Here is a 27,105-nt window from a genome sequence, read left to right on the forward strand (position 1 = left end):
ACATTTTAGTTTTAATCCCCTCATGCGCGTCTAGCTGCAAGTGTAAGATTTGTCTTTCTGTTTATGTTCTGTGATAACAAAACCTTAATATTTCTTTTCTGTATTGTTGGCTCTGTTATAATAGAGGCTTTTTTTGCGTTATTTATGCATAACTATCATGAATCCCACGCCTCGGGCTTTTCCTCCCTGCGGGTAACCTTTGGAGAGTGGGCCTGGTTTAATGCGTTCTCCGTAGCTCACTGGTCCAGAGCGAAGGAATTTATGGCTGCCTCGTAACAAGTTATTTATCCATCCATTTCCTTCCTCCCACCTTTTCTGTCAGTTTGTCGTAAAGTGATATCAAAAAGTCTGGCATAACCTTTGAAATGTCTCTGTCATTGTTCATATGTCAGAAATCCTTCTGTATACAGTCACAAGCAGGTTTATGAGGGACCCATCATCCCCTTTTGTTACTGTGCAGAGAGCATTTGTCATCATTTTTTTTATTTAAATCTGTAGGTTTGAGATACTCTTAATCAATATTGAAATCTTTAAGTTTTTGATAGCAAGATAAAAAGTATTTTTTTAGTCATTGCAGTCCTTGAAGTGGCACCGATGTTAAAAACTAATAACTTACTGCAGGCTAGTTGTAAACTTTACCGTGTTGCTGAAAGGTGTGAAACGGCGTGATTGAGAAATACCTCTTCAAGCACAGTTTGCATAACTGCCATACTTTTATACTGAGAATAGGCATAAGTGTTGACCCATGTAAAATGTATTTAAATTTGACATCATATCTTTCGTAAACTTTCACAAGAAGCTACGTCAAAGTGTGAAGCTTTTTGTTCAATAAACTTAGCAGAATGCCACTTCTGCCCTTTGAATCCTCACCTCTGAAACATACCTTATTTCATTCAAATTGTGCAGTTGTACTGGTTGCTCTTGCATGGCTTTTATCTTCCTTTGAATGCTGTGGCTGAATTAGCCGAACAATATTAGGTAGCCACAGGTTAATGCCAGGACCGACCTAGTTTAAAATCCTCTCGGGGAAAACGTGAGCATAGGCCAAGAACTCAATTAGCCCAAGGTTGTGAGGCTTTAAAATGCAGTTAGCTCTCACAGAGCTAAGTGCTTGTTTTTTAGGCTATACCACATGCTTTTATTTATCTGAGCAACTTCGAAATCCACAATATTTTAGAGGGTCTTTCTGTATTATATATACATCAGTTCGGCTTTTTTAAGCATTCAGCTATAGAACTATGTTATACATGTATGGATGGATGGATGGATGGATGTATGGATGGATGTATGTATGGATGGATGTATGGCTGGCTGGATGGATGGATGGATGGATGGATGGATGGATAGATGGATGCTACATGTTTGTATTACCCCGTTTTAGTACAACTGCCTTACCTCCCTTTGGCAATTAAGCTTTGAGGAGGCGGCATTATGAGACAATGGCTGTTGCGGCTGATGATTGTTGACATGCCATATGTTTTGAATCACACACAGTTAGGCTGCAGGTATGTGTCACCCCATGTCCCATCACAAGCGCTCCCTCTTTTTTTTTATTTTACAACTACAACACCTCCAATTCCCACTATCCCAGCTGTCACCGCTGCTAACTGTTACCACAGCAATGCTCCTGTCGCCATGGGTTACCGACAGCTAGGGCCAGTGCCGAACAGCGGGAGACAAAGACAAATCAATCTGCACTTCTAATCTTCCTTTACATGCAATGGAGAGATAGAGGTGGTGGCGAGAGTCTCAGCTACCTCACAGTGGAAAGTAATAGCGCCACGTTTTTTTTTATGGAGGGATGGATTAAGTGTGACACAAGCATAAAGAGGCAGAGAAAGAAGGAGGCGTAGGAGGAGTGCGGGAGTGGGAGGAGAGGGTCGAGGGGTGAAGACAGCAGGGCAGCTCAAATCAGGTTGGTAGAAATTGTACGGCCAATGGCGCAAGGTTAGTTTGCCATTCGCTGCATCCCTTAATCCATTTTAATTGAATAGATAAGCAAAGTCATTTTGCTCGATAAACTCCTGCTGTGTCATCAAACACCTCAGTTCACACCCTGCCCTCTACCGTATTCATCTTATTCTAAATCGTTTCTTTTATGGGTGACAACATTATACAAATCCGTGCGTATGATCAACCATTTATAGGGCTGGAAGATTTTGGGGAGAAAAATGTAATTGCATTTGCGATTGGTATATACCATGTTTAAAAATTAAGATTAGGTTTACTGTTTTAACATGTGAATCTAACCAAGGAACCTAACCTTAACCAGGGCCCTAATATTTGAAAACGCATATTGCTAAACTAATGCAAGAATATCAGGAATTTCTCAACATGTTTGATGAACTGAAGGTTAGCAACTTTTATACATAATACATCCCATTGAAAATTATTTTGTTGTTTTCTGTGCACATTTTAAACCTAAATTGCAGCCATTACAATGGCTTTTGTTTTTTTATTAGAGTCGTGTATAGTTTTTTTTTCTTCCTTCAGGCATGATTTCGTAACTTTGCATATTCAGTCCTTCTCTATTGCCCAAAAGAATTGCTTCCCACACGCTGATGTCTTGAGGTGGTGCTCCTCAGTGAGCTTACTTTTACTTTATTTCAGCAAAGTATACACAGCAACTTTAATATTCACACTGGTAGAATGGAAGTGTATGACTGATTCTGCTAGTATCAAAATCACAACTGGATTTCTTTTGAGCATGATTGATCTGCTCTTAGTATCTTCACATTGCCTTTAAGAGGAAACAAAACACATATTTGTCTGAAAGTTCACGCTTCATTATGTTTTATTGACTCTTTTAGATTATTACAGAGACTGACACAGAGCTACAATAACAAGGCAGATTGTCGCCGGGATCAGATCATGATTAGATTTTTATAGTGATATTGCCCATGTACGTATGCCATTCATTTCCATGATTTGATTTATATATTCTTCCATAGTAATGGTCAGCCAAAGTTAAAACAATGAACAGCAGACATGGATAAAACCATATGCATTTTCAAACCAATTCACACTACTGCCTCTTTAAAGACAATCTGATCTGCTTGGCTTGTTCTTGCACTTAGTCGTGGCAGATGTGCAAGCTTTTCACAGGAGACAATGCAATAAATTTTGGATATGTCATATTTTTCCAGCCAAAACTTTTTTATCCATCTGGTGCTGCGCAGTTTAGCAAACACCGAAGATATTTGCTCGTCCTTGATTTCCCTGGTCTGTAGGAGAATATACTGAACAAAAGAGAAGGCTTGGCTTTCAAGGACTGTGATTACGCAGTTCAGTGTGAAAAAAAAAGAAAACTTTGATTAAATAAAAGTGGTTCTTGATCTCTCATGTTCTCGCTCCAACACACACTTGTGAATAGACCCCTCTGCAAACCCATATGAGCAATTAGCAGTCATGTGGGGCTTTAAGTGCACGTGATGCTGTACAGTAAGTTCCCTGCCCCCTGAGAACAATGCAGATCCCTGAGGTTTTAAAGTGAAGAGGCAGAAGCCAATATGAAGGGCGCATGAACAGGAACATATAACACCAAAGGGGGGAAGGTTTAATACGTTACACTGCTGTGCCCTCATTGTGATGCTGACTGTGCTAAGTGCTCTTAACAACCTTGTCTTTGTGTACTTTGGTGACATAAATAAACACTGAATTGGCCTCTTTCTTCCACTTACAGTAAGTGTTTGTAATGGCCCATTATGAGTATTGCCAATTGTGAAAACTAAATATATGGTGTGCCAAACATTGTTGTGCATATTACAGGTCATACCAGGTGTTATCAATGTGCACAGAGCCTTGTGCATAATTCAAACACAACCAAAAGCAACATGTGGTAGAGTCCCTCCTCACTGTAAATGGGTCCTTTGATTCCTGGACTGTACAAGGCATTTCTGCACAGGTTTTGTCTGGGTGCTTTACTTTCAGTCGTGTCCAAAAACACACCGGTCAGGCCCACAGTGGCGCCACACACTGACTAACCCTCCATTTGATCCGTACCTACTTTTGCTGTGAAAAGTGTACATATAATGACAAATGTAGCACTTTATCTATAAATGAAGCCTTAATTCAACCTGGGAGACTAATTTCAGCATCACCTACTTCCAGCCAATGATCGCTTTCATGAGGGCCACACCTCCACCTCAGCCCATCAGCGCAAAGAGCCGCACCTACGTAGCAGCCAATCATGGATTGTTCGCTTGGCAATGGCAATGGCAACTTTATTTATAATGCACTTTAAAACAACTGAGTTGACCAAAGTGCTACAAAGGTCAAACATAACATAAAATACAATACAAAAGGTGCATCGAATACAAATGAATAAAATCTGGTAAAATGTCAAAAACTCAAGCTGTGTTAAAAGCCAAAGTGAACAGTGCGTTTTAAGAACACAGCAGCGCCGTGACTCACATACATCGATGTCTACTGCCGCAGTCTGATCGGCAAAACTAATATTCATGTCAATAAATCTTCCTAATCGCTGCTTTTGTCTGTTTGAGTCTATCCAGGTTGAATTGTCTGTTAAAGCAGGAGTTCCCAGGTGCAGGGCATAGAGCTTGGAATTTTTTCAAGGTACAATTTTCAATCGTGATGGGCGAGTGAAGCCTTGTAGCACTTCAAGGATTTACTGGTCTTGTAAGGTTCAAAGTCTCAGAGCTGTTTCATTCAGTTTCCACACTGACAAACTTTTTTATTGCAACTTCTCAGAAACACAGCTGTGTGGCGGTTTTATTATTTGCATCCTGATATTGATGTTTGAATGGTCAAATCAATCATAGGCAGAGTCATTTTCTTTGTAACTTGGGTCTGTGCTTCATGGAGCTCCAGTAGGCGAGGCCAACTCAGTCACTCTGCTGCTCCGAGGCAGAACATCAATGTGTGATGTTTTGTTTTTTATTCAGTCAGAGCTAATTTACACACTGTTTGCTGTAGATGGCGCTCCTTACGTTCCCCTCTCCTGGTCAGCCACCCACACCTGCGTTTGTACCTGTTGAATAGCAGGACTTTGTAAAGAACAGGAAAGTGTTTATTCTGACTGGCCCACAGCCTTGAACAGACAACTTTCATCACATGAATGTGGTTAAATGGGAAATGGGAGAAATGGAGCACATTTATTCATCACTAATGAATGCAAATACATTGCTATAGCCTATGGACCTGAAAACATCCGTGATTTAGCACCTTGCCGCTCAGGGCAGCACAATGAAACACAGTGAAACACAGCGATGACCCGCTTTGAGACACTGATAAGCAACTCAGTGAGTGAAGCACTTATCAAGAGACAATAGACACCTCAGTCACAAGACCAGCGTTTTGAAGCAGTCTGCTTCAGGAAGAGCCATACGAACTCCAGAGCGCCGACTTTTTTGCCCATCATTAATTTTCAACAACAAAAATTAAACTGTGTTAGTATACTATTTTTGTAGACCTGATTTTACATGTTTTGATACTTATAACCTTTGGGAGGTCACATCTGAACAGTTTGGAAATCCTCATGTTCTTTTTAAAGTTGAGGATTGGGGAAAGTGAAAGATAAAACACATTTGTAAAAGAGATGCTTTAAAAAACCCAGCAACAAGCGTTATTCCAGTGAAAAGCGTGTCACTCTACATTCATCAACAACCCCATGGTGTCAGTTCAGCTTGGAGCCATGTTGGTCAAGTGAAAATTGCTGTCACCATTTCAACATAATTGATAGATCCTCTTCCATAACCACACATTGTAAAATAGTGATTTATTTTACGTGTATTATGCAGCAGTGGACTCCTGCCTGGCGCTGTCCTGAGAGGCAGTTTGTTAGGATGTCATTCACTGTGAGAAGAGCAATGGGGCGCGCTGATTTTGCTGTAATTAAGTGTCATTTTATTTTATGAAGCGCTCTCATTAGCTGTGTCATAGTTGTTTTAATTAGTGCGTGCCTCGTTGCTGAACAGATTTGCACAAAAATGGCAGGTAACAAGGATAGACAGCGTTCTCTGTTTACAACAAAGTACAATCAGCTTGTGACAATACATTTCAACAACACATCAGTAATAATTGGGTGTGTGTTTTTTGTCTAGATCCGAAGGCAAGGAGGTATCCAGCTTCTCGTGGACCTGCTCGACCACCGAATGAGTGAAGTCCACCGCAGCGCTTGTGGAGCTTTGAGAAACCTGGTTTACGGAAAAGCCAATGATGAGAACAAAGTGGCTTTGAAGAACTGTGGCGGGATTCCAGCTTTGGTCCGACTCCTGAGGAAGACTGGAGATGTGGAAATAAGGGAGCTCGTAACAGGTATGTACGATATGACAAAAAGAATGCTTACCCTTGTATGTGGAAAGATCAGTTAAGGCTTTAAAGGGACTATACGGAGTTTAAAAATGTTAAAATTAAGTATTTTCCTCCCTCTACATGTTTCAACAATGTCCTAATATGTAGAATGAGCCCAGACATATATACCACAACTGCCTCTAAAATCCTGCACTGTCACTCAAAAAGGTGTTGATTTGGGCTCGAAGTGCCATCATGCACGAGCTTAATATAGAAGGTGCAGTTACACGTATGACCTGAGGTGGCAGTAGTGAGTATAAAATGGCCAACTTGCATCTAGCCCCTTTAACACTGAGGCTGTGTTCACACTTCGTCCACTTGAAGCATATCCTTGTGCACCAGCTGGAGCCGTGGATCCCAAAGTGGCGGTCACGGGACACTGAAGTGGGGGTCGCAAGATGATTTTAAGACAATATTTTGTACATCTCTGACTTTGAATTTGACATATTTTTTGATTGAAAACAGCATCCAAACTAACAGATTTTACATGGTTTGCACTTTAAAATATTATAAATGCTAAGTGCATTTTACAGAAGGGGTCCAGAGTTGTTGGTTGAGTGATTTTGGGGGTCGCGGTCTGAAAGGTTTGGGAACCCCTGTACTAGAACAGATTTTTATTCAATTTAAATTCCAAACGAGTGGATAAAGGGACTATACGAAGTTTAAAAATGTTAAAATTATGTATTTTCCTCCCTCTAAATGTTTCAGCCATGTCCTACTGTGTAGAATGAGCCCAGACCTGTTCACCACAACTGCCTCTAAAATACCGCACTGTCCCTCAAAATGTTGTTACTTCGGGTCCGAATTGCCGTCATGCACAAGCTTAATATAGATGGTGCAGTTACACATATGACCGGAGGTGGCAGTAGTGAGTATAAAATGGCCAACTTGTCAACACAACACAACGGAGATGTGATATACTCTCCTGTCAATATTTTAAACTTAGAGTTTGTATGTAAATAGATCATAAACAAGTCCACGGTTAATTTTCCTTAATTGTTTGAAGAAAGACTACTAACTATGACAATGTAGTTATGGCCAAATTGATTGTAGCCCATAACCTTTGCAAATCTCAAAGCACCCTGCGTTGAACATCCCTGGGGGAGAAGGTGACCAAAATCATGTGGTTTAACAGAACATCATACAGTGCTGTGATTTATCATCTTGCGACCTTTACATCATGATTCATTGTCAGGTTTTGCCAACACACACAGCCCTCAAATTTAGCGTGTCCCTGGATATGACCTCACTATAAAGATGCCATAGTGTGTTTTGGGCTGCATGCCTATGGGAGTACACAAAAAGGGCTTTCTATACAGTACACGGAAAATCAAGGTCAGCCACGCTTTCATAGGCACACCTACGCTCAGTCTGACTCAGTGTACACAGCACGCATTTGTAAAATTATGCAACACACAGACAATGGCACTGAGTATAATGCCATTCTTAAAAATGAATGCAGTTTTTATTGTTAAAACAAATACAACTGGATTTGAATAAATGCCCTCTTTTGTGCTCAAGTTGATTTAGCCTTGAATGTGAAATGCATAGAAGTTTTTCACTAACATTGTTGATTAGGTTATTTTGCTACTTTCATTGAATGCCACTAGTTTTGAACTTTCTAAAATGCCAAACACTGGACCATTTGCTTGAGTACCCGATTCAATCAGAGGGTGTCTTCCCTCTCAAGCTAATGGGGCAAGAAAAATGCAGGAGTTTAAAAAGTTTAAAAAATAGCTGATAGCTGGTTGCCTGAAGTTGAAAGGCAACCAGTATATAGTATTGTGTGGGTAGCAATTTAAGATTTATATGAAAAATTAACTTGCTTCACCTTGCCACGCACTTGCATTCATTTGTTCGTCCTGAAACATTTCTCAAAACTGATGAATAATTTACTTTATTTCCTCAAAGCAAGCACTAAACGTCACGCAGACACAGAGCCCTTGCACGACATATCATCACCTCCAGCATATTCCATCTTGCAGCGTGGCAACAGCGGTTCTCCAGCATGACATTGGTTCTCCTGCCGCGGGACAGGTATTAATGATGACCTGCTGTGAGTGCATCAGCCCAAGTGGAAAGGATTCAGCATATGATGATTTAAAAGGGTTGCTAAACACCGCCATTTGATTGGGTCGGAAACTGGGTATTTGGAGCTGCAAGGATTAATGGACTAAGAGTAATGTATATACTTATTCACATTTTGCTATCTTATATATATATATATATTTATTTATTTATTTATTTATGTATTTATTTATTTTTTGGATATGATGGTTCAGAATAAAGAGTAAAAGAGGGAGCAAACTTTTAAAACTGTCATTCAGGCCATCCCTAACACATTTCTAACATCCCAGTTATTCACAAGGATGCGTCTATAACCTTTGTTTAACTTAGTAATGCTAACAAAAACTAGCCTGCAAGCTCACAATGTAAAAAAACTGTTTAGATTTTTTTCCCCACAAATCAATGCATATTCAACCCACTGAAAGAGGACAAAGCTAATATTTCACTAGTGGTAAAAAATAAAATCAGGTACAGAGCCTTTAAAGCAGTAACCTATTTACCTTATTAAATCCTTTTCGTAGTCCCTCTGGCGGGTAATACAAGTGTTAATGGGATGATTGGGGGGTCTTTCATCTCCCCCTTGTGTCTCTGGCCAGAAAACCACACTTGCAGCTTTCCTGCACCGGGTCGGAGGCCCCAATAAACACTGATGCAATCACAAAGAAGAAGCTAGCATGATAGCAGGCAAAGCTAACTGCGGGCTAGCACCACTTAAACAGTATTTACAGCTAAGTTTGAGTGAAAAACATTATCTCCATTGTGTAATTGGATGTACAATATCCCTCTCTCCCTTTGTCTTTTCTGTCAGCGTAGTATTTACTCTCACGGACAATTAATGAGTAAAAAACTACAACATGCTACGACACCTGCAGTGGTGCTTATACCGGAGTTACTTAGTAGCTACTGCTTTAAGAAGCTGCATTATCGTCAACGTCACCACCGTAAGTGTTGAGCAGCTTGAAAATATCAACAAATGTACTTTTTTTTTAAGCTGCACTACCATTTCCTCTTGATTTTAAGCCGTGAAAGTCTATATAAAGCTTGACTATGAGAGTGTAGGAATAAGCAAGAAGAATTTACAACAGTAAATTATTGGAGAATATGTTGAATGGGGATATTGTAACCTCCTCAGCATCTTTGTTTTAGTATGGGAAGCATTTTAGCGTCCTTTCTATCTTTTTTTTTCCTCTCCAGTTTCACATCTTGTATGTTCTTGAGTTTTTCCCCTTTGTTGCCATGTAATCCGGTGTATCTCGACCTGGCCCATGTGTGTGTATCTGCAACATATCACCTTTGTTGCTCAGACAAAAGACTTCTTGTTTCTTCAGGTTCATGCTGAGATAAGAGATACATGGGGAGCTCAGACAGACGTTTACTAAGATAACGTGCACTTCATATAGCAACATCGACTTGGACCGATACATGCGTAGCACATAGCACGTATGGAGTTTCTAGATGCATGCTTTTAAACCAAGTCTGTTCAGTCTGACAAACCCTACACACTTTCACTGCAGGGAATTGGGCCATCAAGGGAGCCTTAAAATGACAGCTATAGTGAGCACAGGAGTCTTTTTTTTTGTCCCTATCCTTTCATGACCACTCCAGGGCTGATAACAGGCTACAGGAGTCCAGTGAAGATGGGGACCATTGAGAGAGAGCAAGGGAAGAAAAGGACATCTTGTATTTAGTATTGGCGTTTGACTGACACCTCTTCACTGTTGACACGGCTATCACCGGTGGCACAGCCAGGGAGATGGCAGATAGAGGAGACATATAGAAAGCCAAAAGTAGAAATGTCCAAAGATACGTCTCGCCGTCCATCATTGTGAATTGTGTAACCAAAATGGGACAAGTGAAAAATCAGCACTTCAATAATTTATACTGTTGCTTCAATAATGTAATCAGCAACATTTTTACCTGTGTGTTGAATATACTTAATACTGCTACTGCTAATGATTTATTTTGTGGAGTATCATTTCTCCTTCTGTCCTGCCAGACAAAGAGATGGTTCTTTAGCTGTCATCTGTACTCTGCTGTTGGACGTTTTGCCTCTCATCCAAGAAGCTTCGTCTTGTGATCTAAGTTTTGGCAGCAGGTAGAATGTAAAACTCTTGGCACTGGTTTAACTTGTACTGGTACCACCCATATTTATTCAAACAAACCTTTTCTGCATGGATGAGAGCTTACACAAACACATTTAGAGAGCTTAAGCTTCACACAAAAAGAAAACAAATTTAAATTTGGTTGTACTTTGCCAAACTGTCTGTATACTAAAAACTAAATGATCAACATTCTAGTACATAGAGGTTAAGGTTACTTTATTGTCCCTGTAGGGAAATGTGTCCTCTTTTCACATAAACTATTAGTCTTAAGTTTGTAGGGAATAAATAGACCTTACCATGACTCTGAATGTTATGCAAATTAGTATTGTAAGCGAGAGATTTCTATCTCTCATTGCGACAGTTACAAAGACCACAGTAGTTAATAACAGGCCTGGATACTAACATTTCGGTGTTGGATAGGATTGAAAATGTGACAAAGGGCGGATGATACAGTATTGTTTTCATGCCGTCTTTGGACATTCCTCTTTTTTTGCCCTTTTGTGTCTGACAGGCTCCTGTTGCTGGATGAGTTACACTGTCAGTCATGGCATACTCATGTACTTGTTACAATTCACTTGACTCTGTGCCCGTTTGACAGGACCTGCTTCATGCGTAATGTCAGTGATGCATAGTTTCCATTCCCCTCTTACACTACAATAAGTTCTTGTCAGGTTCTTTTAATTGTCTAAAAACTGTGGGATGATTATGGTAAGGTTTATCTCGTGATTGATTGTGAGAGCGAATGATTGCCGTAATTGTGACAGTAGAAGTTCAAGTGTGGATCACTTTGTAACCAAACACTATAGGCGTGGACTTGGCCAAAATCTTGTGTAAGCAAAGTCTTTGTTCAGTTGAGGTTTTGTGCTGGAACTGACACGTTTTTCAGTGGCGTCAATCTTCAGCTGCTTTTTCCTCTAATGCATGGCACTGCTTGAGTCACACCACATCAGCCTCCTCATTACTGCCTTTTTGTTGTCAGCTTTCGTCAAATCCACTTTCCTATTCTTTTTGATTAGAGAATCTGTTTAGGTCTCAGGAAATGAGACCTGGCGTGCACTGTTTTTTGGTGACCGGAAAAACCTTCCCCTCAACAGTTTACCCTATCTCCGCGTCGCTTCTGAAGTTTAAATTTAGCCCGACTGCATTGGCTTCCTAAGGTCCCAGCATGAGGTAGATAGGGAGAAGTCAAGGCTTCCGGGCCTGTCACTCAGAAGCCGGTCGATGCAGAGGCTTTGTGTGTCAATAGGAGATGCTATCCTCTCATGTAGCTCACCTTGAGGCGGTGGACCATGCTGTAACCCACCTGCATTCAATTGGAATACTGAGAAAGGGTTGCATTGCACAAGCTCAGCGCAGGCACTTTTTAGTCTTTTAGTCTGTCACAACAAATCAACATTGAAAATTACAGTCATCATCCCAAAAATGTGCTTTGTTTGGTGGCGTCTTGTCACCCTCAAATTACCTCTGCGTAAGTTTCCAAATACTAAAGGTGCTTTGTTAAAGTTCAACCCTTCTATTAGAAAGAGCTTGAAGACATTTAAATGAGTATTCGGATTTGTGAACAATATCTTCACAGGAGCGACTTTCTCACAGCTGTCACTGTTAGAAAAAGGCTAGTGTCCTGGAGAAATTGCTCTGCAGCATTTTCACCGTGGGAGGTCCCATTTGAAATGAAACCTCCACTGCACATACCGACAATTTCCCTCACAGCACACGGTGGTATTTTTAAATGACAAGCCTCTTCCAATCAAAACTTACTGGGGGGGGGAGCATTTATGTGACCCCAGAGTCAAATCTCCAAATGGAGCGAGTTATCACCCACTATCTCACACCCAAAAAAAAGAAAAATCAGTTTCTCTATTTCACTTTATGTTTTCAGTAGATGCATTAGCCGTGTCATTTGTCGTCTTTGACTCGAGTCATCTGCAGGTTCTGACCCCTCCGCTAACGAATTCAAATGGAGAAACACAGATGAAGGCTGTTTAATAAAACATCGGCACTTGGGGCTTAGCAGTCCTCACTCTCCCTTTACAAGTCATACTCTCATTAATTCATGAATTCATGCAATCATCTCCCTATTTCCCCAAAGCGCTGTGCTCTTTGGAAACTGTCTGTCAGGAGTCTGGAGGGAGCGGTCTGAGTGGGGACCCAGAACCAGGGATGAAAGAAGGTGGAATAAAGGGGAGAAATATGAAAGTGTTGAGTATGATGTCACTGTCTCCCGGATATGTCATCTTATATGGACTTTGGCATTTCTGTAGAGGAGACTCTGTAGGACAGACTCTTGGCATAGGTGACCAACGTGGTTGCCTGGGGCGCCAGACTGCACATTTGATATATAATTCTTATTCTTCAAAATCAAAAATATAGTGTACTGTGAGAACGACGAGTCCCATAATACCTTGTGACTGCAACACCTTCCCCGACGCTACTTTCCCAGTGATGTGACGCCTGGCTCATGGGCTAGAGTGAGGAATATTTAACTACAGAAAATTACATGCCAGTGTACTGTTTATGCCTGTCCCAAGCCTCGATGAACTCAGTGGATCAGTTCAGAGGAAGGACATCTACGCATGACCGATCAAAAACATTTGATCTTCTATCTTTGTGCTATAGTTGGTCCACACTTTTAAATGTGTGTTCTACCATTTGTTATTCCTCTTAAAGGGATATTTAAGGATTTTCCTTTCCTAGTTATCCAGAGTGTTGTTGATTTCTGGAGATGTTTATGCATGAATTAAAAAAAGAAAAAGAAATCAAGAACACTGGATGACTGAGAAATGAGGCCCTATGTCAAAAAACCTGAAATATCCCTTCAAGATAAAGCAACATCACAGTCCAATCATGGCCCTGTTTCTAAAATTTTGCCTTAGCTATACATCTGCGTCACTCTTTTCTTCTCCCTTCGTCTGTCACTCTGTCAAAGTTTTTTAAATAATGCTTTCACTTTGCTCTCCGTAGTTTTGAAAAGCAACCTCACTGAAGAGAGCCTTGTGACTGCAACAAGAGGCTGATTAGTTAAAGCGAATGTTCCCACACACGCGCACCATTCAGGCTGAGTGCTGACACTTCACTGGTGCCAAACACAATACAAGGTCATCGGCTTATTATCACCCACCTCGTCTTCATCCTCTCCAGCTCTTTCCGTCACTCGCGCGTAGACGCTTTCCGAAACTGTCACTGCCTGCATTTTTACATAAACCTTCAATCCACCTCTTTTTTTTTTTTTTTCACTTTTGTTTCCTTATACTTGATTCCCTCCCATTCTTATTATTGTATGCTATTTTTTGGCAGGGTGCATTTAAAATTCTTCCTCATAAACTATTCTCATATTCCTCCCACTCGTGTCTGTCATTGGCACAGTGTCATTATGAGTGGCAGCGCTGCGGAACATTTTCGAGACAACACTAACTTCGCTGCTAGCAAAACTGGCTGCTGCTCAAGATCTAGCCTCTGCTACAGCTGTGTGCAGCGAGGAAACGGGATGCCGATAACAAAGTTGTGTGTTGTTTAGATGCGGGAAAGTGAGTGTTGCATGTGGTGGTATTTATACAATGACTAGAGGCACAGAATGATTAAAAAGGCAAGAATTCATTTAAAAACTTTATGTTCGACACAACAGACGGTTCTTATTAAAGAGACAGAGACACAGAACACATCGTTAATTCTATTCCGTTTTGAAGAAAAGTTGCAACGTACAATTAGAACTCAAATTCCTGACAAAGATTGGAACTATAACGCTAAAAGCAACATGAAGTTGATTTAACTGCGGGTGCTGTCACTTCAGAAAGTATTGTAATGCTTTCTTAGTCCTTGTATTGCCTTGAATTAAGTCATGTGTCACAAAATACAGAATCCTTTTTTATTATCATGTTTTCTCTGACCCCATGCCCATGGTTTAGACATGAGATGTGATTTTGTGACTGATTTTTGCCTATTCTTTTTCATATACCCTCTGTGGACATGTTGCTATACAGTAGAAGGTCTGTCCGTATATCATTTCTGTTTTATCTGTGCACATGAAAGACATATGTCATGTGGACTCGCTGCATCTGAGACTTGACACCAGAATCTGACCCTGTGGCTTTTTATAGTTGAAACAAATGTGTGCTGTGTGTCTCTCCTCAGTTGTCTCAATCTGCTCTGGTCTATTCTTCTAGGTTTCACCACATCTTCTTTCATAAATTTTCTTTTCCCGTGGCAGTTGGGGTTGTGACAGTGCCCTGCATATGTTTCAGCATTGTCTCAAACCAAGTTGCAACAGAAGGCTGATTAACATTTAAGATGCAAAGATGCTGATTAGGCCTGACTGTGTGTGATTGTGGATGGTGAGTGTAGTTGTAAATGTGTCATAGCTGACCAACAAGGCCAGTGCTGTCACTCATCTTTATAGAAGCATCTGGTTTTCCATCTGATCAGTGAAAAACACTGTTTATGCTCTTGTCCAATAGAATCTAATTATGAACTGTACTGAATGTTTGATATACCCGGACAAGGTTTATTTATTCGTCTCTTACATTATTTCAGTTTTATTGAATTTGATTTTTATTGTTTCATCAAACGAAGCTGGTAAAAAAATGATTGTAGTTAGATAGCCAAGCACTGTTGGTTTTGCAATACTACTAGGTAACTTCCTTTCTATACTTTTTAAGGGGAAACATTTCATCGTCAAATTATGTGATAAGTCACCAGTAAAGTAAATTAAATTGAAGCAACAGATTGAAAACAAAATGCCAAATGTAACAAAGTGGCAATACAAGAACATGGTTTACAGTGGCAAATAGATCAATATTTTGCCTTAATTTTATGGCTATAACACCACACAAGGAAGCAACAGGTCTGAATGAAAACATGCTGCTGCTCGATGGTGGTTTAACCCATTTTAAGTAGTCATAGTGTACAATGACATATGTTTCTGTATTAAAATTAAATCAATTTGATTTTCTTTTCGTAATAATATAATATGTGTTTTTGCAGGCGTACTGTGGAACCTGTCGTCATGCGACGCTTTGAAGATGCCAATCATTCAAGACGCTCTGGCCGTTTTGACCAACAGTGTTATCATCCCCCACTCGAACTGGGACTCCTCCCCCAACCACCACGAGGACCGCAAGCTCCACCTCCACACGTCCCAGGTGCTCCGCAACGCAACAGGCTGCCTCAGGTAAAGATGCTGTATTCAATTATAACATACGTCTTATCTGCCGATGCTAACCAAGATGCATTAATCTGTAGAGATAAAATCATTACTCAATTCAGGGCTAGAGTGTTTCTTCTTGTTTGTTATCCCTTAGCGACACAATATACAGTGTTATTGATCATGTCATGCTGTTGATTTTCTGCTGGAAAACATTACCGTCGCAATATGCATAACTTTCCGTGCTTTATTGAATTGCATAATGGGTGTAAATTGCGGGTTTGCCTGCCCAGACGTGAAAATTGTACAGAAAAGTTAGTATGTGGTGCAAAAATATTCCTGTATCAAAACTATTCAAGAGTTCAGACAATGGGTTTTCAGTACAGGTCAAACCAAATGCCCCATGGACGCAATTTCCTGTTTAAAGAATATATTAGTGAGTGCCCAATCTAATCTGATCTCAGAAGCTGGGCAGGTTTTGAGCCTGGTGTGTCTTAGGATGGGGTATTATGCGGGAATTCCAGGTAGGTTGTTTGAGTGGTGTGTGAAGGAGCGGTGTGTGATGGCCGGAGGGGTCAACAAAAATGTCCTTCCCCGTCTAGGAGCCTTCAAACAAACCCGAAAGTTGGTGATCTAGTCCAATATTTTTCAAGTCAATCACAATTACCATACCTGGGTGAAGTCATACTTTCAAGAAAATGAATAATTCTGAAATGTGCAATAGACACATTACCAGCAAATGTACTTAATTACAGTAATCATAGTGTTCAGTATTTGTTTCTGCCACCTCTGTTAATCCCTACAGAGAGTTACACACTGCAGCGGGATCTTTGCTAATTATATATGCACATTTGCACTATGAACAATATAGTGCGTTGTTGTTTCTCGGTCTCTCCCTTTTTCTCAACTCCGGGTGGTAACCATAGCAACAACTCCTCCACTCGTGCAGGTCCTTTGGGCGTCGAGACTTTTCTTGTTGGCGCATCGTTGGTGCATAAGATGTGTTCACAGTTGTTATAAGCCAGGCTCGATGAAGTAACAGCTGCGGAGACTGTGTTTGCAGCAGTTTGATCAGCACCAAAGTAAAGCCAGTGTTAATTAGGAGCATCTCTGATAGTAAAATGTGTTCAAAGGGTACTATATTGTAACACTTTTTTTGTGGATGGGCGGATGAAAGGGTGTTATGGGCGGGGAAAGTCCACTGTACGACACTTAGGACTGCTGTGACCTATCCCCCTTGGTCGTACCTGGGACATACTATGACTTAATAGCATGAACTTAAGGTATTTGTGCATACTTCACTTCTGACATAGTAAATATGTTGAAGACCTTTATTTAAATGCAGATCCTTCAACTTCTGGGAACTTATGCCAAGTAAGTTTACTTAGTTTGTCTTACTTAGATTAACAATTTGAACAAGATTGGGGCTTTGTTATATATAGAAATGCTCTCAATGATCAAGTCTAAATTCAGTATGAAATCAAGATGAAATCACGGTCCTTGGACTCATTTGGCTTTCACCCTGTTTCATTATTTAGAGTTTTTCTTTTCTTCAATATTTGAATAGTTTGATTTAATGTTTGCGCACACACACAGGAGGTCAGGAGGTCCTTGTCCACTCAGTCGACTGTCTCTCAATCAGCCACCAACAGACTCTTGATTAAAACTACCGCTCCCCTCCCCCTTCCATCACTACTTTGTGCCATTTAATGTCTTTTACTGGCTGTAGATGCCACTCGGAGCCATTGGGGGTCAATTATGTCGTTTATCCATTTGATTTCTTGTGTGCATACAGAGGCAACACCACAGTAAATGCTCATTGTCCTTGTAAAATAGAGGGCATGAACACGACGTCACTGCATTCAGAGTAGCTGCAGTCAATGGTTATAGCTATTAGTAATGTGAAGATATGGAATCCGTTGTTCCTCAGAGCTTTTGAGCTCACACATCTAAAAGAGGAAAACATTCAAACAAAAACCTATTTTTTTTTAAATGCTTTTAATTGCCAGATGGATTTTAAAATATGGAAAGCAAACCCTGATAACCAGATAAACCCCTTGAGACCCTGTTGGCAAAAAGTACAATTTGAATTGCCGCTAATTTTGAGATCCGTCACAGAACTGAGTAACTTTGTACCTTCACCTCCCTGCTTGTGGATGCGTGTGATTGTCAAATGAGTAGTTTCGAGTGAGGGAGTGGGCTCTTCATCTCACGCCATTGACGCACAAGCAGTAGTAGCTTAAATTTCGGAGTGATGACAGGAAAAAGGAAAAAAGGAAACTGAAAGTATAGTCAATTGAAGTTATCACATGGAAATCAACATGGTCTTGTGGTTACAATAGGTAAACTCATTTAGAGAAGTGTTCAACGCATGACATTTGTTTTGCCAATCTGAGCATGTTTACAGTAGAATCAAAATGACATAAAAAGTGTATACCCTAATTTGCCCCTATTGACCAAATGAATGTGATATGTGGTGGTCTTTTTATATAATGATGTCTGGAAAGTCACCACCTGCTTCAGGTGTTGCTCCAGGTGGTCAGGTCTATGTTCACAAACATTTTGTTCTCAAATAATGAGGTTTGCTAACTCACTGAATGACCAGGTTATTCCATCTTTTCTTTACGGATGGCACAAGCATGTTCCAAGATAACAATGTCAGTATTATTCAAACAGTGAAGGAATGGTTCAGGGACATATTTCTCCCATATGGATTGGCCACAACAGAGTTCAAACCTTAACCCTTTGAGAATCTTTAGGTGTGCTGGAGAAGGCTTTGCACATTGGTCTGACTCTCCCATCATCAATACAAGATCATGGTGAATGAATGGAACAATGACCAAAATGAAAACTTGTGACAATGCAAAAACCAGTCAAACAATGTCACAGTTAATGTGTGCTGAAGGAGGTGCAACCAAGTAAGATTACGTGACATTTTTAGAGGCAGCCTTTTTTTGGCCAGGCTGTGTACTGTCTATGATATTTGTCATTAAAATAATCCTACACCAATTCAAAATATGTTCTTTACTCCAAGAACAAATGTGTTTTGAGCATCCAGGAAAATGTCATGGAAAGCCATGCTGCTTAGACTTGTGTAATTGGCCGTGCTTTACATATTACTTTGTCCTTGTGTGATTGGAACTAGTCCTAGTCGTTTTCCATTATGTTACTTGTTAACTCTCTGACGTTCTTGCGTTTGTGTCAAGCTTTTGTGATTCACTGAGGAGTTTATAGGACTTTAGTGACTGTGTGTGTGCGTCTGCCTCCAATATGTGTGGCAAGACAAATGATGCTGTCACTGCACTGCTCCACACGGCGAAGCTAAAGATCCAAACCGCAGGAGTGAGGGAGGTATAGAGCCAAAAAAGTTGGGGAAAGATTAGAAGAGTTGGAGATGGTGAACAATGGGAATCAGTGGCTAACAAGATCTCAGTGGCGAGTCAAAGAGTAATGAAGGTGTCTCTGCTTCTGTAGAGCTGGGTCTTTCTGCCTTGTGTTTTGGTGTGGGGTGATGCAGGGACACGGCAAGGTCTGTGTGGGCACTTGAGTCACGCAGGATTAGAAAAATAATTACATGCAATCAAGGTGTTAAAATTTTGCAATAATGATTGTGAAATTGAAATGCTTTTCTCAGATAAATCAAAACTAGCACTAAGCTTAGTTTATCCAGCTCTAAACCAGGATTAAGCTGCATGTAATATTCCAGACACAAAAGCAGCATCATTTAACAAGAGCAAATAAGAAGAAAACTAAAAACAGCCAAGACCAGATTTCTTTTTTGCAAAACCTTATATTGTGAATGTATTATATGTCTTGAGGGCCGTGACCTCACACATGATACGGTTGCCTTGTCCACATGCCTCCTGTGTTTGCACATTCATGCCCTCTTCATTATTGGTGTCTTTTGTCATAAGTGATTTGCTCCTGAATCATCGTGTGAAATCTTGCCAGTAGGGACTCCCACGTGATAATGGGGATGAACTGGTGTCGGGGCATCAGGTGTTTTTCATAATGGCCTTGTAAATGTGCGGCTCTTGCGCTGTGATGGAGTGTCTATGCGTGGCCCTATATAAAATGTGGGCCAAGCAGCTAATGATGCTGGAGGACCCATATGTTGTCCAATGGGATTGCAGGCAATAAAGGCACCTTCTCTTCCACACAAAGGCACACACAGGCACATTGGCACGCATGCCAGCTGCTGGAGAAAGTCACGCTGCGGCCATTTGTTCCTTATAAGGCATCAGAGGCCCAGCTGTCCGAAATCGGTTCATGTTGAGAGCTCGCCACGTGTTGCATGGACCAGATTTAAATGATGGTCTTTGTAGATCTGACTACACTGGATTGTACCTTTCAAAATGACTCTGCTGTGTGCAGTAGTTCATTTTATGCTGCCAGACAGTTTAAGTAGTGTCAGACATTCTCCTGAGTCTGTCTAATGGTTTACATGCATATATTTTTGACAGCTAACATAATTGTTGATTGCCTTTTATTGTTCTACAAAAACAATAGTATGCAGGTCACAGCATTGTGTAACAGTTGTCAGTCTTTGGAAAGCAAATACAAAATAACTTGAGAAAGCGCTTATCAAATCTAATGCTAAGTAGAACTGTTTTTCCCAGTTGGTAACACTTAAAAACTGGACACTATTAAGGCCATTGTCTTTTTCAACAAAGGGACTTTTCTGTTTTCTACCTGCAACTACAATAACTACTGCCACTTCCTTAAAGGGATGTTTAATCAAGTTTGTGCCTTTTTCTCTCATCGGGTAATTATTTAATGATGCGGGCTAATGAGTTAGACCGAATTACTGAAGAATGGCATCAGAATGGGAATAGAGTGTCTGAGTTTGTAATGGACTTGTTAAATAGTTTAAGTGAATTTGGGGTCGCGTTCGAGCTGAATGGCATATAAAATGCACATAGGGGATTGGATGCTCTCCAGAAATGTTAATCTATGTTAGGAAAGATTCAATGTTAAAGGAAGACTTTTTACACAGTTCACACAATAAACACATTGTTCAGTTTTAACTAATAATAGAAATCTGCTACATATTATTTTAATTGTCATAATCTAGCCATATACAGGTAAAACAGGCAAGTCTGTTGTGATGTACAGATCTGAAGAAGACTTTCCAAAAGAAGGGGCAATGACACTTATCTTGCCTTACTAAAGCCTAGGGCCCATTGTGCCTGTGCCAATCCTGAATAATGATGACATTTGTGTAGTACTATAAGTAAGTAAGTAAGTGCTTTATTTGTCATTGTACAAGCGTATGAAACAAAACAAAAATAGTGTTCAGGTGTTAGTCCTGAGCCGCGGCACCACTGTGGGTCAACCTGACCTGCATGTTTTTGTAGCTAGAGGAAACTGTAGCACCCTGGAGGAAACCTGGCTGCCTTTAGTCCTCCTCTGATCCTCTGAAACAGTGCAGCGCCTCCTGGGTTTCTCCCTGTTTCAGAGCTCCACCTCCTCCTTCCTCTTCCTCCTGCGCAGCTCCCTCCACTCCACAACAGTCTTTCACCATCTTCTGGGAAGATCAGTTGATCTGTTTTGTTCTCCAGTGAACGTCCATTTGCCAGAACAATAGAAGGCATTTATGGCTTAGCTGTGAGTCTCGCCCGGATACCTCCTTGTTTGTCCCTTCCTTGTTTCCTGTAGCTTCTCTTGTGACGCCTCCACTGTGCTGCAGGTGTGGGGGGCTCTTGGTGCCTCTTCAGTGTCTCAGAAGAATAATATGAAATTTAAAAGATAGGATTTTTTTTGTATGATCAAAATAGTTGCTTGGTGTATTTCTCTGAATGTACAGAATCTATAAAGTCATTAGTGTTGCCTCCAATACTGTAGCATCAGGCCTTTGTCTAAAATGATGCAGCGGAGGTGTTAGATAGCACAAAGACATACTGCTGGTACCTGACAATTAATAGTTAGCAGACTTTATTTATTTTCCTCTCAATTCTGGCTTCACATTGTTTGTTGGTAAGCACCACATGAGGAAAAAAGATGTTGTGAAAGCGGACGATTCCTCTTGCTTCATTAGCGAAAGCAGTGGACAGTTCCAATGCGCAGACTGTTCACTGCTGTCAGAGCCACACACGCGCGATGGAAACTCCTCAATGCACCGGGGAGTCTCTGCTGCAGGACTTTCCAGGACACTTTAGCCCAGATGGATACAGGCTATTAAGCACTGACAGGCAGGCAGTGTGCAAGAAAAAGCATTGCAACAAAAACATTATACACTATTTCAAATCCAAAGCAAAAAAAGTGACAGTATTTAAATAACAGTGGAAATATCGTGTCTGCAAAAGTCAAGCGGTACAGCGGCATGGACCTTGAGTGATGTGTGAGGATAAAGACTGTGCTAAAGTGCTATTTTACACCTCCTACACGCCGCATAGTTTTCGATACAAAATGTAACGCAATAGCAGAATGCATACTGTTTCAATGGGCTTCTCAAGCACAAATGGATTTTTTTAGCAGAGATGTCTATAATTATAACATCTACTGAAAAGAGGAGAATTGTTAGATTTTGTTTTGTTTTAGTGGCTTTGATACAAACATCGACCACTTTATCCAACTATTTTCTGAAGCCTAATTGAAGTCGCTGTGTCCTTGGGGTAAGACACTTTACCCACCTTGTATCCGATTAACACTGGGGTATGAATGAGAGTGTGTTTGATAGTGCAAATGCAGGACAATGCAATTTAGGCCAGGGATTATCACACTTTGACACCAGAAGAACAAGAACAAGTGAGAATGCACTTGCCTCACTATTCACTGGCCTTGAGGAATATATCATTACAAAATGTGTTACAAAAAAATCAATAAATTACAATAGGACTGAAGTTTGAGAACCACTAATTTAACCTCTTCAACCAAGCACATTTTCTCCAGTTTGGCTTTTTTTCAAATCTGAAAGGTTCTTGGAAAAAAGCGTCAAAATAGCAACAGAAATGAGAAGACAACCAGAATAAAAATGCAACAAAAGAGCGCAGAAAAGGTGACAAAGGTGTGTGATGAAAACTTAACAGAAAAGTGACCAAGAAAGTGATGAAAAACTGAGAAAAAGCTACAAAAGAGCAATGGAAAGGTGACAAAAACAACGAAAATGTGCAGTAAATGTGCCGAAAACCCAACAAAATATTTAATAAAGTGATGACCACACCAGGGAATAGATACATTTAGATAAGCTCTGTAGGTCTTAGCTTTCAAATGAGGCATTAATAATAATAATAATAATACATTTTATTTGTCAGTGCCTTTCAAAACACCCATGGTCACCTTACATGAGATACAATGATAAAATCAAAATTACTCTGGCCTATAGGCTGTAACCTTTGAGATTTGGGTAGAGCTGAACTGGAGAAAATGCACTCGATTAAGACGGGAGTTAAGAAGTTAATCAAGGTCTATGTAGAATCTGGCCTGGTGTGTTTACATGCATGAGTCTCATGTATGTTCATGAACAGGCACAACCCATTAAAAAAAAACGAAGAAAGAGTAAATGAAGTGAATGCGGCATTAACTCCTCCACTCCATTACGTTTTTTAATATCAAGCCCTAGGAAAAAACATATAACTCTTCAATAGACATTTCATCAGAGAGGAGTTTTTTTTCTTTTTTGCTTTCTGGATAAACCGACAGTATTATTATCATTATTTCCTCTGTCTTGGGTATTGTGTATTAGCATTACTCATCCCTGTGCGCTTAAAGCTGAGTGCCTTCACACATGATCACACTGCAGGTATAAAACATTACTGGTGTGGATGTCGGTATATTCAAGGCTGTCGTTTTAAAGCAATAAATAATCTCCATTCACTGTTTCTCATCCGTGCTACCTCCTGTCTGTGGTGGTTAAACATTTGTCAAGGTGAAGTATTTTCACACCCGTGTTGTTTTGTATCGGCCTGCCTGACAGCGGCTCGTGTCTGCGCTTATAGGCAAGCGCTCCTCTGTGTAGCTTGTTTGCCCATTAGCATTCAAAGTGGGTGAAAATGACTTGACCTTCTCATGGAAGCGAGGAGCCGTGAACGCAAAAGTTTTAATTGAGTTCTTGTGTCTTCCTTTCACTCGCCGTTTTCCCTCTTTCTCATCAGTACAATAAATGATTGACCTCAATGCATAGACCGGGGAGCAGCTGCGATCTCTTTATTATGCCAGCCTGATAGATGAACTTTTTTTAATTTAAGACCGCTCGCACCTCTATTGTCTCCCTCATCTGTTTTTATTTGACATTTCACCCATTAGGAAAGCTCTTTAAGCTATCTGCACTTTGCAATTAAACTTATCAGCCAGGTGGCATAGTTGAAGCTTGGTGATGTGTGGGACATAATTGTTCTTTAAAGTTTTTGGGCACCATCTCTGAAGGAAGAAACAAGTCTTAAAGCCACGCGGCAGAGCATTCCGGGTTATATGTTGCTTCATCCAAAGAACAACTAAAACAAAAACTGAAAAAAGTGATGCTCCTTGTGCTCAGGAGCATGTTGGGAGCTAAAAGGCGGGGTGGCACGATGGCGCAGCTTATGCTTCACAGCTAGAAGGTGTTGGGTTTCCTTCTGTTGCTCTGATTTCCCCTATCACTAAAAACATGTGATAGGCCTGGATTGAGAGTGCAATACAATTTGGCAAGGCGTGTTTCCATGCATGAGTCTCATGTACAGTGGCGAAAAAAAGGACGTACACCGTTTGGAATTTCTCACATTTCTGCCTAAACTGGTCACTAAATGTGGTCTGATCTTCCTCAAAATCACAGGAATGATTAAACAGTGTCTGCCTGAACTAATACCACCCAAACATTTACATTTGATTAACATGTAGATATTCACAGGAGAGCGTGGAATAAGTAAGTACACCGCCTGAATCTCACTGAACTACAGCAGTTTTGTAAAGAGGAATGGTCCAAGACAGTCCAACAGTCCACTGAATATTTTTTCCAGTAGTGCTGTGGAGCATCCAAGTGCTCTTTTGCAAGCCAAAGTTGAAGAGTTTGGGAGGAACACACAACGTCATGTGTGGAGGGAAAATGGAACAGCACAGCAACATCAAAACCCTATGCTCACTTTGAAGTATGGTGCAGGGAGAATCATGATTTGGGGCTGTTCGTGCCATCATCAATAGAAAAATTAATTCACAAGTTTATGAAGATGTTTTTCAGAAAAAACCTGTGACATTCACAACAGCATGTGAATAAGTAAGTGAACCCTTGTATTTAATAGCTGGCTAGCCCTTCTTTTGCAGCTATAACTGCTTTCCTGTCGTTGCAGATTAGACGTTCACAACAATCAGGATGAATCTTGGAACATTCCTCTTTAAAAAACTGCTGCAGCTCAGTGAGATTCAGGCGGTGCACTCACTTATTCCACGCTCTCCTGTGAATGTTTACATGATATGGCTAATAAGAATATAATCAAATGTAAATGGTGGTATTGGTTCAGGCAGACACTGTTTAATCATTCCAGTGATTTTGCTGGAGGTCATACCACATTTAGTGACCAATTTTGGCAGAAATGTGAGAAATTCCAAATTACTTATTCTCACCACTGTATGTTCATTAGCATGTGCTGTCCTGTTCTAAGTAAATAATAAACAACAATGCTATTTCTGAAATGTATTATCAAACTAGTGTTAGGAAGACAACCTATATGTATTTAAGCCTAATGTTTCCTTCCAGCAAAGTAATGAATGACATATAAAAAAAAAAAAATGCATAGCTGTATATCTATATAACCAGCACCTCATGCTCCTTTTAGTGATATGATTTATCAGGTCTGTGCACTGTTCTAACCAGCCTCATTTATTTCTGAAAGCCTTTATCGCCAGCATAATTTATTCTGTTACAATTTAATTTTCGTTTTAATTTGGCTAATGGCGTTCGGATGATTGGTCATTTACATTGACCCTAAATCACGCTTCCCGGATGTTTAATGCACACACCATCCCGCACCTCTCTCTTACGGCTCTTCTATGTGCCCCAATTAAGCTGTAATCATTGTGCAATATAATTTGTGGGAGTATGCAAAGCACTTGATGTGTAGCAATTGTTTAAAACTGGCTTTTCATTCAATGTCTGGAACACTGACGGATTCATGGTTTAGCCCCAAAACAAATTCCCACCCAACGCCACCCACCTGTACCTCCAGTTCAATTAAAACCCTATTCATTCTTTCAAATCCGCGGACTGGCAAATCCCCCCCTATAATAAATGGAACAATATTGTCAAATTATCAAAGCTGCCTGACTGTGAGCTTTGGCTGTGAAGTTCCAGCACCAACTGTCTCACTAAAGAGGGATTTTTTTTTCTCTCTTGGACTCAAGTCAAGTGCCTTAAAAATTGAAGTAAGCCTTTGGGGAATAGATTGAGATGTATCCAGAATTTTAATGCTCCCGTTTCAATTGTTTAGTGTAGGAGCGCTGCCAGGTTTTCCTCCTGTCTCTCACTCTCCCACTCTTGCATCCCTTCCCGCTGTGTTATCCTGCCTCTCTTCATTTGTTTTTCTACTGGCAAACACAACCAACGCCAGTCGAGTAACCACTTTTTTTTTCTTTTTTTTATGTGTGTTGCAGAAATGTAAGCTCGGCGGGAGAAGAGGCAAGGCGGAGGATGAGGGAGTGCGACGGCCTGACAGATGCTCTGCTATACGTCATCCAGACCTCTCTGGGCAGCAGCGAGATCGACAGCAAGGTGTGTGGAAGACTGGCAATAACACAGGGACCATGACTAAGCCCAAATCTCAAACTCAGTACTGGACTTTTTATAACATTTGCATTTAAAAAAAACTAAATGCAGTTTACTAGCATGGACCACTCCACAACAAAGTGCAATTAAGAGTATATTTACAAGGTTATAGTGTGAAGGGAAACTGGGCAAGACTGTGGGTGGGGGCTCCATCTCGGTTGAACCCAGCTCTTCGGGACCCCCCTCGACTTGGCTTGGCTTGGTGTATATGGCTCATGGGTAATTAGAGGCGTGGTTAGGTGAAAACAAGAGTGGTTGGTGTGCAAAGTGTGATAGTTTGAGGCGTGGTCCTGCTCCTGAACCTATTAAAGAAGAGAATGGTCTTTGTTTCCAAAGTTAGACAAATAAGAGTCCAGTTTATCCGCATTACTGTTTTAGGTTCATTAACCTTCACAAAAAGGAAAGCTTTTATGTAGTTCAGCTTTCTTCTTTATTAGTTAGTATGAAAAGTATGCTAAGCATACTAACTAATAGTGGGCTCATTAATTCCAGCCACAAAGGGTAACAAGCAGGGTATGCCTTGTCACAACCTTAAATTGGACATATCATGCAAAATAGCCTTCTTTGAGCTTCAAAGCATGGTATAACGTTGTTCCCTCGTAGTTGTGTTTCACTACATTCAAGCAGTATTTTGCATTCCTCAGGCAAAGCTACAGAAAGCCACAAAAGTGGAAAAGTTTGTTTAGGCTCTCATCCAGGAATTTTCTAATACAATAGAAAACTTTCAACATCATTGATTGGGCCTATTTAAACCC

At 40.5% G+C, this 27,105-nt stretch overlaps 1 protein-coding gene across 4 annotated transcripts in view; it reads left to right on the forward strand.

Moving 5' to 3' along the window:
- Positions 1–27,105, forward strand: part of ctnnd2a (catenin (cadherin-associated protein), delta 2a) — a 223,842-nt gene that overhangs the window by 154,342 nt on the left and 42,395 nt on the right. For all 4 annotated transcript variants that reach the window (XM_079576430.1, XM_079576428.1, XM_079576429.1 and 1 more), the window contains exons 14-16: positions 6,063–6,276; positions 15,459–15,645; positions 26,179–26,296. In XM_079576430.1, the coding sequence (XP_079432556.1) occupies positions 6,063–6,276; positions 15,459–15,645; positions 26,179–26,296 (519 nt within the window). The remainder of the gene's footprint in view (positions 1–6,062; positions 6,277–15,458; positions 15,646–26,178; positions 26,297–27,105) is intronic.

This window comes from Gobius niger (assembly GCF_951799975.1).
Source record: "Gobius niger genome assembly, chromosome: 18".
Taxonomy (NCBI): domain Eukaryota; kingdom Metazoa; phylum Chordata; class Actinopteri; order Gobiiformes; family Gobiidae; genus Gobius; species Gobius niger.